The sequence below is a fragment of the Gymnoscopelus braueri genome (assembly GCF_963280865.1).
Source record: "Gymnoscopelus braueri genome assembly, chromosome: 11".
In the NCBI taxonomy this organism is placed as follows: Eukaryota; Metazoa; Chordata; class Actinopteri; order Myctophiformes; family Myctophidae; genus Gymnoscopelus; species Gymnoscopelus braueri.
Window position 1 is genome coordinate 22056753 of NC_137613.1, and position 19803 is coordinate 22076555.

Consider the following 19803-nt stretch of genomic DNA (forward strand, 5'->3'; position numbering starts at 1 on the left):
ATGCCAGGTGTGACGGTGAAAGACGTCAACCAGCAGCAGTTTGTCAGAGCTCTGTCGGCATTCCTCAAAAAGTAAGAGCCGCCTCGAGCCGTCCGTCACGTGAATGACTTGCACTTTATTTAGCGCGTGTCCGTCTACTGACTGGACACATATGTATACGTCAATGCACGTGCACGTGCAGCCTGCAGGGATTGTTATGCAAATAGCCTACCTACACACAGGCCTTTAACTTTATGCAAGATTAAGTCATTTTACAGTTTTGTAGTGGTATGCTTATAGATAGTCATTTTAAATTCATTAAATTATTATAGGACACAGTTTTCCTTGCCTGATTTAACTGACTATGGGAAGTGTATTTCCATGAACCCTGTTGTTCATCATATAATATACTGTATTGGGTAACTTTTGAGACAGATTATTGATTCATCCTATACAGGAAGGGCCTATTCATTTACCACTAAACATACTAGATATATTAAACAACAGAGTTGATTGTATACAGTATAGTGCAGATTGTGGATGTGATTTGATTTCTGATATCTCATCTGGTCTTGCCAGGTCTGGCAAACTAAAGGTTCCGGAATGGATGGACATTGTGAAGCTTGCCAAACATAAGGAGTTGGCCCCCTGTGATGATAACTGGTTCTACACCAGAGTAGGTATGTGTGATGCTCATCTAGAAGGGTGGCCTACAGGGCCCATACAGTGACCATACGTTATACCAAACAATATGAATCAACAACTGTGTGTTTGACTATCTGTTTGACTCCTGAAGCGAAACACTTATCCGTTCATTATTAAAATGTAGCCCACCCTTGTTATAGTAGTTGCCTACACAGATTTATTCATGGCAACACGGCACATACATTATGGGTCTGAACTTTGTCAGTAGATCAAGGATTCAAATCTCATTGAGTCCATATAAAAAATTTAGCCTATACTCTGTGTTGGCTGAATAAAAGCAATCACTTACCTGTCAGTTAACACAAGTAGATCACATGTTTTTGCTTGAATCTTTGTACTACTAAGGTGAGATGTCTACTATATAGACTGCTGTTCCGAAAGCAGACGCTGTCGCTTGCAGACAATAACTGATTTACACAAGAACTGAAAGTAAGTTATTTTCGGCAAGCAACACCGCTGTACTAAGGAGTATACTTACGCTTTATATTATATGATTTTTGTATGTACTAGCATCCACAGCCCGTCATCTGTACTTGCGAGGAGGCGTGGGGGCAGGCTCCATGATCAAGATCTATGGCGGGCGCCAGAGGAATGGTGTACGGCCCGCCCACTTTAGCATTGGCTCCAGGAATGTGGCACGGAAGGTTCTCCAGGCTCTTGAGGCCCTCAAGATGGTGGAAAAAGACCCGAACGGGTGAGAGGGATGGAAATAATCAGACATTAGTAACTATGATAATAGTTATTTACCTTAAAATCAAACTGCCAATTAAAATGAATTTCCTTAAAGGGAATTGATAGGTACGCATTCAGATTACTTGAAATAGATTGGATTCTCAAATATTATAATGGTATTTCAGGTTTTGCCTTGCAATTGCAAAGCACCACTTCACCCATTTTCAACATATCTTCATATAATTGGTCCCTCACTAAATGCTCATTAAAATATGCCACCATTTCTGTTTGCTCACTCTGTCTCTCAGAGGAGGACCGTGGACAGTTCAGAAACCTTTCTACCACTGACATAATTAGTAGGCAGGTTTCGTCATTTCAAATAAGAATTGATACAAGGAATGAGGAATGCTGAGGAGTGAGGTACAGTCTGAATAGATGAGTTTTCAGACTGCAACAAAAAATGAGGCGAGTCTGCAGTACTGACAGTGAGGGGGAGGGTCAGTCCTCAGCTTTGAGAGCCAGGAGAGAGAAGAAGAGTCTAGGATGCTTTACGTGTGGCCCAGGGTGTTGTGTAGGGCAGTGGTTCTCAAACGATTTCATGCAAAGGACCCCCAAAATGATATGTATTTGGCCGCGGACCCCATCTAAAAATATTTTGTTCCAGGGACCCCCAGAAGCAAAGATTTGAGTTACAAGTGTTCGCTTTAAAAAATATATATTCAAAGATTTGCACAAATTTTCAAGATTTTTCAAAAATAGCAGATCTACTAGATTTTTTCTGGGTACCCCCTGGAACACCCTCAAGTACCCCTGGGGGTCCCCGGACCCCACTTTGAGAACCAATGGTGTAGGGAAGGGATGACACAGATGTCCTGTGTCGGCTTATCTTGTTGTCAATCAATCAACCAATCAATCAATTTGGGCAGAAACTAGAAGACAGTAAAGCGAACACACTAAGGGGGAGAAGTGAACATTTAGGGTGGTCTGATTTATTTGGAAATGGCATGAAGGAATTCATATCACATGTAACGTATCAGAACTGATCATTGCAAAACTGGTTTAATGATAACCAGTTATTAAAAGGTAAACACCTAATTCTAATCCCCTTTTTTGCCTTTTAATTTGAATGATTTTGTTTGCTTAGTTTTAAGCCTTTTGACTAGTTATTTTCTTATGAAGTTGTTTTTGTTTTGTAAAGTGACTTTGAGTACAGAGAAAAGTGCTATATAAATTGGATGTATTATTATTATTACAGGACCTGACAGTAATATTAGTACGAATTGAAAAAATATGAGTACTTCTTACTTACAGTCTGTACCCCATTTTTAAACAATGCATTATTTTTTTGACAAGTAGGCCACTGTAATACTAGACATGTTACTGTATGCACATTGAATACATTGTTCATTTGTATTTCCAGTGGACGAAGACTCACCTCACAAGGCCAAAGGGATCTGGATAGAATTGCTGGACAGGTGAGTTGTTGCTGGTTAACAACATCACAGGACAGTAACACGTTTCTGTGGTTTATCTGGTTGTTATAACTGCAAGTGTCAAATTTGTTTGAAGATACAGATTTAACCCTTACTATCAGGTTATCAGCGAGCAGTAAAGTATTTATAAACACAACATAGCATTAGTCCATAGGTTGATTTCAAGTTGGAGGCTTTATGTTGCCCCATTGCTTGTCATTTCTGCCCTAGCCCATAACCTGCCTTCCCCAACTAGACCAAACTTAAGAGTTATAGTGTAGTGCTCCCACTGGTCCCAACAAAGGGAATATATCCAATTGCATACTGTGTATTTACAAAAGATCTATAGATTGATGAGAATAGCTTTCAGTCTTAGCAGTACGGGTTCATAAAACCTTTCTTTAATACAGTCTGTTTTGTCCAGCTAGAAGGAAAATAACAACAAATAAATACATCCCACCGTTTACCTACACCTTAAGTGCACCTTGGTGTAAACCATTTGCACACCTGCATGGACACCTCAGGCAACGATGGTTAACAAAAAGTTTAAACTGAAATAAGTAGATGGAAAATGTAGCTAAGTTGGTCGGATCCTTACCTAGCCAATACATTCTTAACAAAACCAAAAAAACTACAGTGCCAGTGTTTAATGTATGGTGCACAGTAAAATCCTGTGTTAATTTAACTCTGAGACAGAGTCAGAGTATGAACGATAACCTTCTGTAAACAGTGGCACAAACACACGCTGCACAGTCTGCAACTGTGTCTGAGCACACAATTCAATTTCAATTCAAAGGGCTTTATTGGCATGAGAAAACATACGTTTACATTGCCAAAGCAGAAAGCATAATACAACAATACAGCAATACAATCAAAACAAAAAATATGTACATTTGAAAGTCAGAATCTTCGGACACACATGGAGGCAGAGAGAGCGAGAGCGAGATCTCCGCCTCCGTGGTGCTGGTTCTAAATATATAATTTCAAGACTCTTGATTATTAATTATAAGGAGCCGAGATAGTTATAGGCTACCTGAGGTAAATACCACCTAGGCATTGGCTGTCAGTGTTTCTATTGTTCATGACATTTTGAAAGTGATCCAAACGATATTGTTCACAACTATCCATGTCGTTATAGTCGTGGTGTGGACTGCCATCTACTTCAATTAGAATGATTTTGAAAATTACATATTTATAGTTAGCGCTATAGTTATCATGCTTGGTGTGAACGGTCCATAACACTGAGGATTTTATCAAATGTAGCAAGCCCTTCATTTGATTGGTCAATGCTTTCAACATTTGCTAATCACTTTTTCTATTTCTTTCTCTCTCTGTTGTCTGTTGCGTGTGTATATATTGTATTTGTGTACAGGTTGCTGCAGCAAGTAAGAAGGCGCAGTGAAGTTTATGCATGAGGACAGCATGCAAAGAAAACATTGGACTTGTGTTCCTGCTATGCCTTATTACTTATACACTCAAATCTGCCTGGCTTTTATAACTCTCCCACCATAATAATATTTGTCTGATTATACTTTGTCTGATTGCTGAGAAATGTGTCTTGCATCACAAGTGCCACAGTTCCACCTACTCAAAGACAAAATAGTATCTAAATACTTTAAGCATGAAACAAAAATAACTCCCTAAAACTCCATCAGACTCAATATGTATCTCCTTCAAACAGAATACATTCAACATTCTGTACTTTGGGTTTGTTTCCGAGTTGATGCACTCTAAATTAATTTAGAATTTCAAGCGTATAACAGCTTCACAATAATTCTACAACATGGACATCTGGAATCCCTCCTGCAGATATGAGGGTAGCTTTCTCATAGTTTAATTAAAGCATCATGTTTATTGCTTTAGTACAAGAAAAGGTAACACCGTAAACACATTCACTGTGACTCATTGTTTTGATTTCTAGTAATGAAAATGGAATGAAGACAAAAGCATGCTTTGGTGGTTGCATTTCAGTCACTTTATTCATTTTTACAATACCCCATTTAAGGTCTTGATTACAGCTGTTTGAGTCATTGTCCAAACCATTGACTGTATATAAAACAGTACAAATGTGATTTTATGAGATGTGAAGGAAAGATGCACAATAGAGAGAGGATCAAATAAACTATTATCTGATGTTGAAGTACAAAGTATCATTTTATATAGTTTATATAATAATGTAAATGTGCAAGTGTGTGTCCGAGTTCATCACGTGGATGTCAATTAACTTGATAACTTTTTCTTTTTATTATTATTTTTAATATATATCAAATTGTTTAACCACTTAAGCATTATTTTATACATTGTCGGACAACGCCAACGCGTTGTGCAAAAATAGTGAAAATACGCCACGTTGTGCGCTTGTAGCTCAGCTATTGATCAGGCTTATGACTAGCTCAGGCTGGATATGGCTGGGGCAAGTGAAAGGTCAAGAGTTCTTTTCATTTGGTTAGAGGTAGTGAAACAATGAGAAGGTCACACATTCGATATCCGCAAGTGGCCATGCATAGCCATGCTCCTTTGAAGTGCAGTAGGCTACTTGAACAGGACTGAATATCCCACCTGCTCACTCATTGTTAAGTCAGTCTGGTTAAGAATATCAACTACTGTAAATGCCAAACAAATGTAAAGCCCGTCTCAAAAATATTGCAAGTAGAGTGCATTCCTAAAACACATTCTAATAGGGCTACATTCATACAGAAGTAATTTAACGTTTTTGTATATTCAACCTGTGATTTGATACTGTATTATAGGAGTGATAGTAATATCTTTTATACAGAATGAGAGGGGATACATTATAATTAGTTTGAAATGATCATGGTAGGGGGGCTTTAAATCATCCTAGCACCTATTTTTCAAATGATGCAACTGTGAAATTGGTTGGCCGAGGATGTAACTTATCCTACATGTTTATTACATGCAGGTTTATCTTCTTCTTCTTAAACTCCCCAGCAAATCATCTCCTATTATATTTTCCTATGGAATTGCATGTTCAATACCGATATTTCAAGAACAAGACAACACAGGTCCTTAAGCCACCACTTTCAGATGCAGCTTTCAGTATGTCTCCCCATGCATGTGAATGTTATGTAGTAGCCTAGTCTATTGGGGTTTCTGTTTTGAACGAGCAATCCTAATTATAACAGGAATAATCCGCAGCCAAATACCGTACATATTAATTCGGGGGTCCTTGACATGAAAAGGTTTGCGCACCACTGGTTTTAGACTGTTTGAATATGCTTGCTGCATTGTGAATTTGGGACACAGGTCTTGACTTGAGGCCAGGTTGTGAGGGTGTCAAGGAAGGTTTATCAAGAGTCCATCAAGAGACAGCCTGTTCCAGAACAGCACCAACACCACCACACAAAAAGCCCTGAGGGCTTGTTTCCATTGTGGTCCTTAGACTGGGCTTTCTCCCAGTACAGATTATCCCTTGAAGAAGGTGCATGTCAGGGTTTATTTTTGCTTTACTTGTAACATAGATAAGGTTTTCCGCTTTTTACTTCTTCACTTTAAAATGGCATACTACTCTTTGACTTGTCTGGGCTTGGGTTTCCATGAACACAACTTAATGCGAGAGTAACCTTTGTCCCTTAGCTTATAAGGGAATTAACCTGACCTAAGACAACCATCTAGTGTGCAATGCATTCATCCGTTTTACATTTTGCAACAATATAGCCTGTTTAGCATAAACCACTTGTACCTTGAAAAAAAAACAGTAATGGACTAAAGTAAAATTTCATGGATGTCAAATGCTGGCTCCTCATTTCAGACTGTAGAGCATTAGTTTACACCTACGTTGTGAAGCCAATGAGAGCACATGATGGCCTCGAGTCCTCGACTCGGTTCATAACTCGCCTTGGGAGACCAGTTCTAAAACGTGGGGCACAGCAGCACTGACAAGGTTTCCTCTGAAAACATCATCAGCTTCCTGAGGTTTTGTGTGCAGCACTGAACCTTGGTTCAAGTATCAAAGTATACAGCTGAATGAGTGAACAGGCCTCATCAGTCCAATCAAATTTAGGCATACCCTGGTTTAAATGACAGAACACCTCACGTGTCTGTCTACTGTGGTATTTGCATTAAATCTTCAGTCTTCACATTTTCAACCTCATCTTCGTATAATTGGTCCTCACTAACGCTCATTATAAGATGGCACAATTTCCATCTACTCACTCTGTATCTAATTGCTGGGCAAATGACATAATCGATGGGGATTCCAAGCTAATAGAAACTACAGCCTTACGAGTCATCTTGGAAAGTTAGCATGCCGAAATAGAAGCCATTGTTCTTGCATTAATACAAATAGTTTGAAATGATCAAACCTGCCTACCGATGATGTCACAGGTAGGCAGGTTTCTTAGTATTAGTGAGGACCAAATTTATGAAAATGGGTGAAGTGGTCCTTGAATTATATATTACATAACATTTTGTTCTCATGCCTCACATTGTCCCATGCTCAGTGTTAAAATCATACTAGTTGGATGAAGCGATCTACACTCTTGACATGCACTTAGTGTATATGAATATACTTTTTTTTACAGCAATATTGGCATTTTGTGACCTCATACAATAGTTTGCATGAATAGATGTGTCTTTATTAGATCCTTTTCTTCCTTTTTCATCTAAGAATGCCCAAGCAAGGCAGTAAATGTCCTTAGTGTAAATGAAGGGCATTTCTCTGAGTTGCAGTAAAGCAAACCTAAATTATGAATGCAATTTAACCATCTTAACATGTAAAGAGTTTTATTGGGCAAAAAAAAACAAAAACATAACATAAATAAAAATGTGTAGTAAAAAGTTTCAACAGGTTTAGAAATTTTGTATACAACTATATACAGACAAAAGGTTTCATCAGCCAATAAAGTAACAATGCAACGCATGTCACAAGAAATTACAAACTCAATTTAAATAAAACAATTCCATATCAATAACATACTGTACACTGCATTCCAGATTCAGACGACCACGCCAAACCCCTCCAGTGAAAATATCAGAGGCTGGGTCTTGTACTTGTTACATGCATCTGCCAGCTGCGTTTGCAAAAACAGAAGCCATGTTAAAGAGTTTCGTTCCAAAATTAAGCTATCCATGATGTGATTATTTTACAGAAAATGTGATCCCTGTTCTTCCAAACCGATTGCTGGCGAAAATATGACAGATGCCATCGGCTATCCTAACAGGCTAGCACCTCATCTCACAAAATGGTTGGTGTTGTGAAATTAAAATCGATTGATGAATGTAGGTTTTGACTATGAGAAACTGTGCTTAGAAAATAATAAGGTTCTTAATGTGAAACATCGAGCAAAGGACTTCATGTCAAACTTAAATGGACATTTAGTGTCACAAAAAAAACTCTTCAAACGTTGTCTCGTTTCATATAATATTCTATGTTGTTTTGCCACTGAGGTAGTACACCCATGAGACAACAGATATAGTGGTCAAAGGTGGAAGTAACAATAACATGAACAAAGTAGAAAGGAAAGGCAAGGAAAACTAATTTGGGAGGCATTAAATCACTTCGAGTTTCACTACCAAACAAAGCAAGTTATAACTTCCACAAGCATGTTGAATAGCATTTATTATTTCAGTGTACAAAAATACAAATCCTGAAAAAGATTTAAAAGGGAGCAATAAGCCGTGTAACATTACTATATTATCTTTTTACAGCCTGCAGACATCCCTCCCTTATAGACCTTTAAAAAAAAACATTAACAAAACAATTGCATAACTAGTGGGATAAAAACATTTTGTTCACAGCATCTCTCCGCTGTTTCAACTAAAATCAAGACATTACGACTGAGTGACAGGGAAAGACGGAAGGGATGGGGGCAACTTCCATTAAGCAAACTTTTAAAACCCTAAATGAAATAGAACTTTTGTGTGTGAACGGCATCTCCATATAATCAAAACAAAATACGACAGACAAGAATGAAACTCCCTGCTCACTTGACTTAACTTCCAAAATGTGGGGAAACGGAAGAAACATAGCTGCACTAAAACTTGTACAAGAGGTGGGCTTGAGTCCAGCGTGTTGCACTTTGTTCTGAAGAAAAAAGCAGTCTCACTTTGTTTGTTTACTATGTACAGCTGATGTCAGCAGAGATGAACACGAGAGATTAAGGTGCAAGAATCAGTCTCATCCCATTCTATTATATAACCTATATACAGACACATGTGCTAAGAATTTTCCCTCTTTAAAACAGAGCAGAGTGAGAAATAACTGCAGTTAGGCGTTTCAGCCACTTGCAGTGAGTACTAACCATCGTCAGGGTATAGAGGCAGGTGACGATGGCCCCCCAGTTCCAGCCGAGGACATTCATTAAGATTGAAAAGCAATGAGTCAAAGGAGATGGCCTGTGACAAAATAAATGTCCAAAAATACTGCAGGATCACTGGATAGCATGCAGCTCCTCGCAGGCCAACATCCCGGTAGTTACAGCCACTGAATCACATTAATAATCTTTCATACCAAGCCTCGTCATATGGCTCCTATTTGGTTTGTGTGACTGAGGATAGTTACTCTATGGAATTCAACGAAAGAACAGGGCGGGGGGGGGGGGGGAAAGTATGCCATCGTGCAGCCAGTCTAACAGACCATTTTCTTCAGGGAGTATCAGCGATTGCACCAGAATTTAAAAATAGCCTCTTGTTCTCCAGGCAACGAGGTCTGGTAAATGAACAAATTCTTCAGCCATTCTCACACTTTCACAAATCAAACAGATTTTAAGAACAGAATGTGAATGTAAATCTGCATCAAAGTTGGTCACCCGTCATCAAAATTGGTGACGATTTCCCACCTTGGGACCCCACTCTTATGGCTATGAGACGATGTTCTACTCAAAACAAATCGGATAGCACTCAGTGAGAATGTTTCTTTTAAAATATTTAATAATGTTCAGTAGAAAACATTTCCGCGGAGAACCGTTTCATCTGGAACTAAAGGTATACCTAAACATCCTTGCCTCCGAGTGAGTTCCCGTTTATATGCGGAGTGTACAAGGATAACGCACTGACTGGTTCAAGTGCAGCGGCTTACCTACCAGCATGTCGCACCTTCCCGCCTCCGTTAATCTCACATATTCAAGTAATTCAAACAAGATGGCTGTCGTGGTCGTGCGTTATGTCCTAGTTGAGGAAGCGGCGGCACCGCCTGGTGCTGCAGTTGCAGTGCAGCTTGTTGCTCGCATCCTCGATGGGGAACTTGTAGTCGTAGGTGAGCTCCTCGCCCCTGTAGACCTTCCTCAGGGCAAGGATGACGATGTGCTTGTGGCCGTCCACGCTGATGACCCGAGAGTAGCAGTTGGGCTCGCACGAGTGGTTGATGAAGCGTGCCGCGTTGCCGTGCAATGTGGCGTCCACCACCTCAAAGTCGTCGATGCGGAACATATAGCAGCCAATGCCCTGATTGATGCAGTGAGAACAGCAGTATTCAGTGAGAATCATTTGTTTGACTTTCATGTCCAGTTATATACATATTTTTAGCACTTTTTTTATTGAAATAGATAATTATTTGCATATCATGAACATGCTGTACAAATGCCAAGTATTTGTGATGCCTGCTTAAGCAGATAAGAGGATATTGCGACGGAATTAATGTGGTGAAATTGCAGGAATTTGCAAAAATTCTTGATAAAGTTGCGAAACATTTTTAAATATGCAGGGAAAAGAATATATGCGTTTTTATTAAAAAAAAAAAAAAGGTGACCCCAGTGGTCCTTGAGAGGTTTCCAGGGGATCCCCAGAATTATTTTTAAATATAATAAAAAATCTATTTAACCTCTATTTAACAACTGTAATCATATATACAGTACATTGGCTATTTGAAAATAGACGATCTACAAGCTCACAACATGTCATGAGCTGTGAGCGTGTAGATCTGATATTTCCAAAATAATCTTGAAAATAGTTGAACATTTTGGAATTCTTGAAACAATATAACAACAAATCTTGTATGTCAATCCCTGCCACAAAATATTTTTCAGATGGGGGGCCGCAGTCAAATACATATTAATTTAGGGGTCCTTGAGTTAGTGGAGTTATGCAAAACAGACATCATAATTTTGTCTGCCTTTTATTATATTCAAGGCAAAAAAGCAAACCTTTGTCAACTCTCTGCCTTTCAATTACCGTACTTCAAGGCAAAACAAATTACCTTATGTCATTTCTAAGCGAACTACTAATGCTAAACTCTGGTTTATTTTTGTGGTTTTACTTTCTCTAAAGGGATTTAAAATATTTGTTGTGGTTTTACTCTAAGGGGATTTAAAATACGCTTACAAGTGTTGTTCCTATCTGCTTCCATGGAATACCACTACTTTTGTCTGAGGAGCTAGTTTGCTGGAAACGTTTCAAACTCAGTTTACAAGGAGTGCAATGGACGTCGCATAAAGTAGGATAAACTTTAAATTTTCATCACAAAAGTTGAATTTTAACGGAGCATGTTAATTTAGGCTACATTATTGAGCGAGGGAGGAGAGTGTGTCTTCTGCTGCACTCTGAGCCAGGGCATTTGTGGAGCTTAAAACCTGTGAACTTGTGCTATGAGTGTCTCTAGTCAATGCGCTTTGATCATAGTTGGATCTAAAGATGACTAACCTTGCTGTCATAGTATTTCTCCCTCTTATCAGTCAGGACAGCTCGAATGACATTTCCTGCGTACTCGATCACTAGCTCTCCAGCTTCAATGTTCCTCTTGCAGAACAAACCACGTCCATGAATTGCAGATCTAGGATGATTGAACAGAGAGTTGAGGATGGGGGAATTTTGTTTTAAGCATATAGTCCTTGTAAGGAATCCAAAAACAGACATCTTCTGAAGGAGCATGCGGGCAACAATTACTAATGACAATTCATTTATGAGTTGCGATCTTTAGGTTTGGTGGTCTTTACCTGTAGACTCCTACAGCTTCCTTGGATGTTTTCTCCAGGTGTCTGAAGCGCATAGCCATGGGAAGCTCAGTGCTGGTGGCTCGTCTGTGGGGTGGGACATTGAAATGAGCTACATTTTGTGTCTGTGTGTGTGTACACATATGTATGTATACATGCGCCTTGCTTTATTTTAACAGATGTAACAGATGCAGAAAGTCAGTCACTGGGCTGGCTTCAAATTAAGGCAGTAAAATGATGACAATTTTTTCTATTTTAAATTGGGCACCGGCCTACTCAGGAACAATGCAAGTTGGGAATAATGCAAGTTGGGAATACAGGCAGTGCATCACCCATTGCACAATACTCCTCTGTGAAGAAGGCTGTGTGCCGTAACACGTAGGTGTATTATAATTTTTATTCTGGCCATGCAGTAGCCAATTCAATAAAGGCTTTTAAATTTTTCCACAAGAGTGCCGTGGTCTTTTCCCTTTTTTCGCCATTTAACTGTCTCCCCATTGCACCAAAGAGGACTTCTACTCTTTGCCAAAACATGGGCTCCTTTTACTAATTTCTTTCTACATTGTTCAAGCTATACTGGTACAGAACCGCATCGCAACTGCATGTAGTCTCATTCAAATCAGACCCCAAATACAGGAATTGGACATAGTGAAAAAAAAGTTCAGCTTCTTTGCCACGCACATTTTTATATAACTTTGTAATGCTACTGACGTTTGCGTGCAACACTCTTGAAAACAAAGCATTGCATTGTGGGTTTGCATACTATAGAAAGGGGAGCCGACAGGCCGTTTTTCATGCCAATCAAAACCTTAATTTAAGTAGCAGATGCTAAAAAGGAGTTTTGTGATTATTATTATATATATTTTTTTAGGGGCATGGCACGCCATCTACCTGCGCTGCCATTGTGATCTACAATGCCCTTATGGACACCCCTGTTATACAGAAATAACAAGAAAATGTTAATGAGCAGACGGACATACCATACAACCCTTTGTGACATGTGTAGAAAACCTGCAAGTTACTCAGCTACATCAACTAAACATCATTGTAATGGCATAGTCTGCTGTATTGTGCTATACTTTTGTGCTTTACTGGATCTTCAAGATTAGGAGGGAGAAAGCAGCAAACCTGCTGAATTTCATCATATGCAATTCATCATCCTCTTCATCGCAGGGGGCTGATGTGTCAGGGAGGTCTCTATGCTGGGAGGCCAGGAAGTTGAACATGTCAAAGGTCGACTTCCTGCGTGGGGGGGACAGTTTCAAATTTGTACAGTATTTAGAACAGTTTATTAAAAAGTACTGAAGCAGTGAAATTATTCCAAAACCTCAATGTGACAAAATCATCAAGATCATTACTGGCAATTAATATCCATTTAGAACTAAGATACAGTGAACTTTACCACTAGTTTACGTAATATGGTGAGAAGAACCATACCGCGTGTAGACCTCGGCGCGGCCGCAGCCGCTGGGGTTGAGGGGCGGCTCCTCCTCGGTGTACTCATAGCGATGGAAGCGGAAGCGGTGCTCCTTGCAGCTGGCGGCCCCCTGCAGCTGCTCCAGCAGGAAGATGACAGCATCGTGGAGCACGCCCAGCATCCGTGGGCCCGACACCCCCCCGAGAGGCAGGTGCTTCAGGTGGAAGGCCGCCCGCGCTTCCAAGACCCCGTCGATCACAGCTCGCCACGCGACTGAGGGAAGAGAGAGAGGTGAAAGATGATTCACGTGTGCGTTTATCTACGGTAAAGCCTATTGTAGATGGTTTTTAGCACATTACAGTCAAAATAATGACCGAGTTAATGAGAAGTAAATAATAACAAAATAAAGAGCAGAGTTGGCATGTCAGGGCTTAACAGTGTTTATATCATAATTCTGCATTAAAAGGAAGTAGTACCTTCAATACTGTCGGCCTTTACACTGAATCCATCATCACTTGTGATTTCAAAACGAAGGTGGGGCTGATTCATGTATGTCCTTTTATCTTCTTGCTTAGCCAGCAGAGTTTCATCGTCTGAGCTAAAACCTGAAAAGAAACAAAGTTGGTTTTAATGTACGTATACATAGAGACAAGATATAATATAATTATTTCTAAGTATTTAGGGCAACATCCTAAAACCAGCTTTTATGTAGGGTACAACAGCAGTGGCAACACAGAAAAGTGTGGGGAGGAATTAATTGGCATAACAACTAAATTGGGGACATAAAGGGGTGACTTATTTATCACAAAGCAAAGTAAAAATCTAAACTCTATTTTTTTGTCTTACGTGTCCTTGCATCCAAAGAGCACTTGTTTTTTGATACCGACATTCATGACATAGCATTCCTCAGCCAATGTATTGGTGTTTGCTCGGTCTAGTCTTCAACCCAGGGTCTGCCAAATTTTGCAATATGTTTATAATAAAAAGGGAAAACACAAAGGGCGGAACAGAGTCTGCAAGGCAAACACACAAAATCTGCATGCGTCATCAAAAACAGTGGACCTTCAACACGGTTAACTTATCCCAATCATAATGGCATTCTCTCACTCGGCAAACAAGAGAGGACAATCTCTATGTTTAGGATTCGCTTATACAGCCATTTCAACCAATCACAGCGACTTTAGAGTGTGTACACACGCCATTTCTGCCTCTCGCTGGGTCTGTCACTACTCCCCAGCCAGAGCGCATGGCCAGCGAGAGACAGATGACACTCTATACGCTCCGCAAAGCTAATTTCCCGGCCACAAGCATTTGGAAGGAAAACGTTTGAGAACTACTGATTTAGATGGCATTTGTAGAATCGGCCTCAGGTCTTAATGGGTTAAAGTATATCACCAACCTGAACAGGGCCCCCATTCAGGGAGGTCTCCATGGCGAGCACTGAGCCAGACATGTGATTTACCCTCCTTGTTACTGGTGTTGATGGGCGGGGCTTTACCCTCCTTGTTACTGGTGTTGATGGGCGGGGCTTGTTCCATGGGCAACCTGAGTAAGCAAAATAAATAAGAAATTAGATTAAAAAATAGAAATACAAGAAAAGAACTTTCTATTATTACACTTAACACATTGAATGCCAATCGCGTAGATCTACGCGAACCTATTTAAAGCCGCAGCGTGCCAGTCGCGTAGATCTACGCGAACCGCCGATTCGCGTTGAAATTTTCCCAGGTGCACTTTCGGATTTTTTTTATCCATTTCCGGTTCCGGTTTGAAGACCGGAAACAGAATTATTTGGGATCCGGTTTTGCCGATCACGTCGGCCCCCATTCTAAAGCGCACACTGAAACTCAATTCTCTTCCTGTAGTTTTTTCTCCTCGCATATCACTGTTTAACGTAATCCGCTCTAACTACAACCATGGAGATCCGTTTGACATGCGGTTTTCACTGGTAGAATCAGTGAGAAGTCGCGGATGTAAACAGACCGTGCACAGCTCAATCTTAAGGATTTTAACAAGATCTATGGCGACATGAAAAAAACTGGTGAGTACATTATGAGATTAACGTCTGGCATGGAATGTGTTAATAGACATGTCATGTGATTTTTTCTTTTTTTAAAATATTTAATTCAGGAGCTTTGGTGAGAATAGTTTTTCTCAAAACGGATAAGGCATTTTGTAATCAAATCAGTCTAATAGAAATAGGAATTTCAATGAATTGTCGTTTTTTGTTATTTTTATTAACTCACTTTATCGGTCCCAACTCTGAGGATGATTTGATTCTTGGCTGTGATTTACCCTCCTTGTTACTGGTGTTGATGGGCGGGGCTTGTTCCATGGGCAACCTGAGTAAGCAAAAAAAATAAGAAATTAGATAACAAATAGAAATACAAGAAAAGAACATTCTATTATTACACTTAATAGACATGTCATGTGAATATATATATTTTTAAATATTTAATTCAGGAGCTTTGGTGAGAATAGTTTTTCTCAAAACGGATAAGGCATTTTGTAATCAGATCAGTCTAATATAAATAGGAATTTCAATGAATTGTAGTTTTTTGTTATTTTTATTAACTCACTTTATCGGTCCCAACTCTGAGGATGATTTGATTCTTGGCTGCTCAATGTTATCAGGAACATTCCCTTGGTTCAGATCAAGAACATCCTTCATTGTCGGCGCTTTCATTCTCACACGGCTGGCTCTGTGACGAGAAAGCAATGTGGTTTATGGTGTTTTTACACCTGGTATGTTTCAGCTGTTCAACTGAACTCAGCAGTTTTCCCCATATGTGGTCATGAACTCAAAAGGGACTCTGAAATGAGACAAACTCAGAGCTCCTCAGAGAGCCAACTACGGTAATTACATCTTTAATGAAAACCATTATGTAAAGGTAATCATCTCAAAGTGAATTCATGGGACAATGCACTCTTCTCGCAGCAATATAAACAAGTTATTTCAGTACAGTACAGCGTACAGTGTTATTTGCAATGCAGGTGATAAAAGTCACCCATTCTGTCCTCCTGCAAAGGACTTGGAATTGTTCATCTAAAAACCAAACTACCAAACTTTTAAGACAAAATAAACGTAAGCTCGAAGTAAATGTGTGGGGGGGGGGGGGGACAAAATGTAACACTCACCTAGCATCGTTGAGGTCATCAAGATCGAATGGCATCAGATCAGTCAGGACGTCTTTCCTGCATCTCTTCCTGCCTGGCTGCTCTGACACAGCCAACACTCTCTTCATGCGCACTTGGGAGCGCGACGTCACGGGTGCATCCGTTTTGCATTCACTGACAACACTACTGGGGATTTGCAACGTGGCAACAGGTGACGGCAGGGTCCCTGGGTTCTCGGACACATAGAACACTCTCTTCATATGCACTTGGGAGCACGACGGCACGGGTGCATCCGTTTTGCATTCACTGACAACACTACTGGGGATTTGCAACGTGGCAACAGGTGACGGCAGGGTCCCTGGGTTCTCGGACACATAGAACACTCTCTTCATATGCACTTGGGAGCGCGACGGTGCGGGTGCATCCATTTTGCATTCACTGACAACACTACTGGGGATTTGCAATGTGGCAACAGGTGACGGCAGGGTCTCTGGGTTCTCGGACATATAGAACACTCTCTTCACACGCACTTGGGAGCACGACGGCGCGGGTGCATCCATTTTGCATTCACTGACAACACTACTGGGGATTTGCAACGTGGCAACAGGTGACGGCAGGGTCTCTGGGAGGCGTGTAACCTGGGACGGCAGGATCTCTGGGAGGGGTGTAACCTGGGACGCCAGGATCTCTGGGAGGGGTGTAACCTGGGACGGCAGGATCTCTGGGAGGGGTGTAACCTGGGACTGGGGTGAACTAAGAATTCTGGGGTTCGGTCGTGCAGGAGAGCACAGGATGACTGGATGTGAAACTGGCTCTCGGTGGCTAGCCATGGCTCTTTCTATAATGGCTTGGGCTTCTTGGTTGGTGGGTGAGCCTGGCTGAGGAACGTCCTTAACCCTGACGGCAACCGGCCGACCTCCTCTGAGCGTAGTGTGGACAATAACTCTCCCATCCGAGGACACCACTTGGTTGCTACTTGGAATGACGTTTTCGGCCAAGGGCCTGGTGTTGGAGTTTGGTTTTAAGATCAGACGGGGGACAGGGTGCTGCAGGGCATTACCAGTATGGAGCATCTTGGCAAATTCACTTATTCTGTTATAGTTGGGCGAGTTTGGATTGAGGGGCTGATAGGTGTTGGTCCTGGAGTCTTTGATGAGAATCTGACCTTGTCGGTTTACCAGAAGGACCTGTGGGGAAGGGGACGGGGCGAGGGATTGAGGAGCGACTTGCTTAGGAGCACCTGCCGGGGCACCAATCACCAATTGGTGTGGGTGTCCTTGTTTGCCATCAAGGCAGATGGCAATGGTTCTCCCTCTTGATGCTCCAGGTTGTTGTACAGGTAAAGAGTTTAAGCCATTAATCACAATGGGAGAGGTAATCACAATGGGAGAGGTAACCGTCTGTGACACTGCGGCAACAACGCCTGGTGAAGCAGAGGTAGTATTTACAACTGGTGAAGATTGAGGAGGCAAAGGCAATTCAGTACTTTGGGGCTGAAGTGGAAGACAAGGCTTGGGTGAAATGACTGTCTCATTTGTTGGGAGTGTGCCAATTTGTATGGGTTTTACAATTATAGTCTTTGTAAGCGCTGTAGTGATCTTTTTGGCTGTAGCCATCTTTTTTGCTGTGGCCTCAGGTGTGAAGTGCAGGGCACCCATATTGTATAAATATGGTGCGTTGTTTTGTTTGGGTTTTATAATAATAGTCTTGGGTGAAATTACTTTCACATTTGCTGGGGGTGTACCAATTTGTTTGGGTTTTACATTTGTTGGGGGTGTACCAATTTGTTTGGGTTTTACAATTATAGTCTTTGTAAGCGCTGTAGTGATCTTTTTGGCTGTAGCCATCTTTTTGGCTTTGGCCTCAGGTGTGAAGTCATGGGCACCCATATTGTATACATATGGTGCGTGGTTTTGTTTGGGCTTTACAATAGTAGCCTTTGTATGAGCGGTTGTCTTTTTGGCTGTGGCCTCCTTTTTTGCCGTTTTCTCAGGTATATAGTCAAGGTCACTCATATCATCTACATATGCAATATCGTCTACATATGGGGGGGTGCGGTTTTGTTTGGGTTTTACAATAATAGCCTTTGTATGCGCCGTTGTCATCTTTTTGTCTGTGGAGTCGGGTGTATAGTCAGGGTCACCCATATCGTCTACATATGCAATATTGTCTACATATGCATCAGTCGAGTCAGTTGAGGAACTGCAGTCATTGGCAAGTTCTTCATTGTTTGTTGCTTGCACAAGTGAACCCTCCTCAGAGATAAAATGACCCGTATCTGGATCCAAAAGAAGGTCTTTTTGAGAATCACTTATCTGGGAGCCCTTTTGAACCGTCTCTTGCAATGAAACGTTTGACTCAGGAACTACAGACCCCGCCTTAGAATCCCAGGCCATGGTGGACGTTGTGTTGTGGTCTGATGATTTTGTCCCTGTGTACATGGACTCTAGCCTTTTCAGAGCAACAGTCAATTTTTTGGTTGGGGTATTCTGAATTGTTTGCATACTAGCGGCTACATTTCCTCCGACTGACTTCGGAGCATCATCTTCAACTGTCTCACTTCCATCACTTTCTGATCCTCCATCAGCACCATCCAGCTGTGAGATGGAATGTGATGAGGAAGGTTGAAGGAGACCTGTGTTTTCCGAGTCCTTGGACGCCTCACATACCATCACTGTACGTGAAAATTTTAAATAATGGCCAGCATCATCATCCAGGGATCCATGCTCCTGACCCACCATTTGAATTCCTTCATTTTGTGCCTCAACCTCGCCAACATCCCCGACCTCCCCACTACCGACCTGTGAGCTGCAGTTCAGTGTCACATTTTCGCTCAGTAGGGCCTCATCAAACTCTAGCTTAGCATCTAGCATGGAAGCCACAGCTACCTCTGTGTCTGCATCAAACACAGTATACGGCAGCTCCTGGGCCATGAGATTAGCAACTTCTTCCTCCAAGCTTCCTCCAGGAGCAAGGGAGATTCCATTGGTGGAAGCCACTAGTGAATCCTCTGCCTCGGACGACGCTAGGAAGTCCTGGGGAACCTCAGCAGACACCGGCGTGGTGATTTTGAAGAGCTGCCTGCCTTTCGGGGAGCGAGTGATGGCGCCTTGCCGTGGTGAGACCCCCGGGGTGATGCTGGAGGGGGACGCTGGCGGGGATGCGGAGTTCCGGCCTTGCCGTGATGGAGGACGTGAGGTTGAAATAAGGTCGGTCAATCTAGGAGGGGAGCTGAACAAAGAGGCTCTGCTGTGGATGGTGCCGCCTGAGCGGAGAGTCATCGGCATAGAGGGATCGCTGTCCGAGGGGGAGGAGCTACAGCGGCTCCTTGAGGACAGCCGCCGAGGCCTTCGGTTGTCGTCCAGATCCCTGAGGGTCAGGATGTGGTGTGATCTTGGAGGGCCTGACCCTGATGAAGCAATGAATTAGCATGAACAACAAGTTAATAACTGAATATTTGAACCTCAAAGAGCTGAGACAGTAGACATGTATAATGTATGGCCCCGAATTAGTGTAAAATATTTAAAGTGGATTTGGACTATTATCATACAACTTT

General features: G+C 41.5%; 2 protein-coding genes across 7 annotated transcripts in view; one reads left to right on the forward strand and one right to left on the reverse strand.

The window, feature by feature from the left end:
* On the forward strand, positions 1–4230 carry LOC308095521 (small ribosomal subunit protein eS19; the record flags this gene model as incomplete). Its single annotated transcript, XM_080442578.1, has 5 exons — positions 1–71; positions 559–659; positions 1195–1378; positions 2777–2831; positions 4201–4230. 5 exons carry the CDS (start codon positions 1–3, stop codon positions 4228–4230), a joined length of 441 nt encoding a protein of 146 aa, XP_080298704.1.
* A 3324-nt stretch (positions 4231–7554) lies between these two features.
* kmt2ba (lysine (K)-specific methyltransferase 2Ba) overlaps positions 7555–19803 on the reverse strand; it is a 43632-nt gene continuing 31383 nt past the window's right edge. For 2 of the 6 annotated variants that reach the window (XM_080441988.1, XM_080441987.1), the window contains exons 28-37: positions 16269–19656; positions 15710–15832; positions 15377–15472; positions 14530–14675; positions 13607–13735; positions 13151–13403; positions 12842–12955; positions 11717–11800; positions 11424–11553; positions 7555–10229 (exon numbers count right to left, since the gene is read on the reverse strand). In XM_080441988.1, the coding sequence (XP_080298114.1) occupies positions 9954–10229; positions 11424–11553; positions 11717–11800; positions 12842–12955; positions 13151–13403; positions 13607–13735; positions 14530–14675; positions 15377–15472; positions 15710–15832; positions 16269–19656 (4739 nt within the window). In that variant the 3' untranslated portion in view covers positions 7555–9953. The remainder of the gene's footprint in view (positions 10230–11423; positions 11554–11716; positions 11801–12841; positions 12956–13150; positions 13404–13606; positions 13736–14529; positions 14676–15376; positions 15473–15709; positions 15833–16268; positions 19657–19803) is intronic. The other 4 variants (XM_080441989.1, XM_080441990.1, XM_080441991.1 and 1 more) reach the window with 4 other exon arrangements.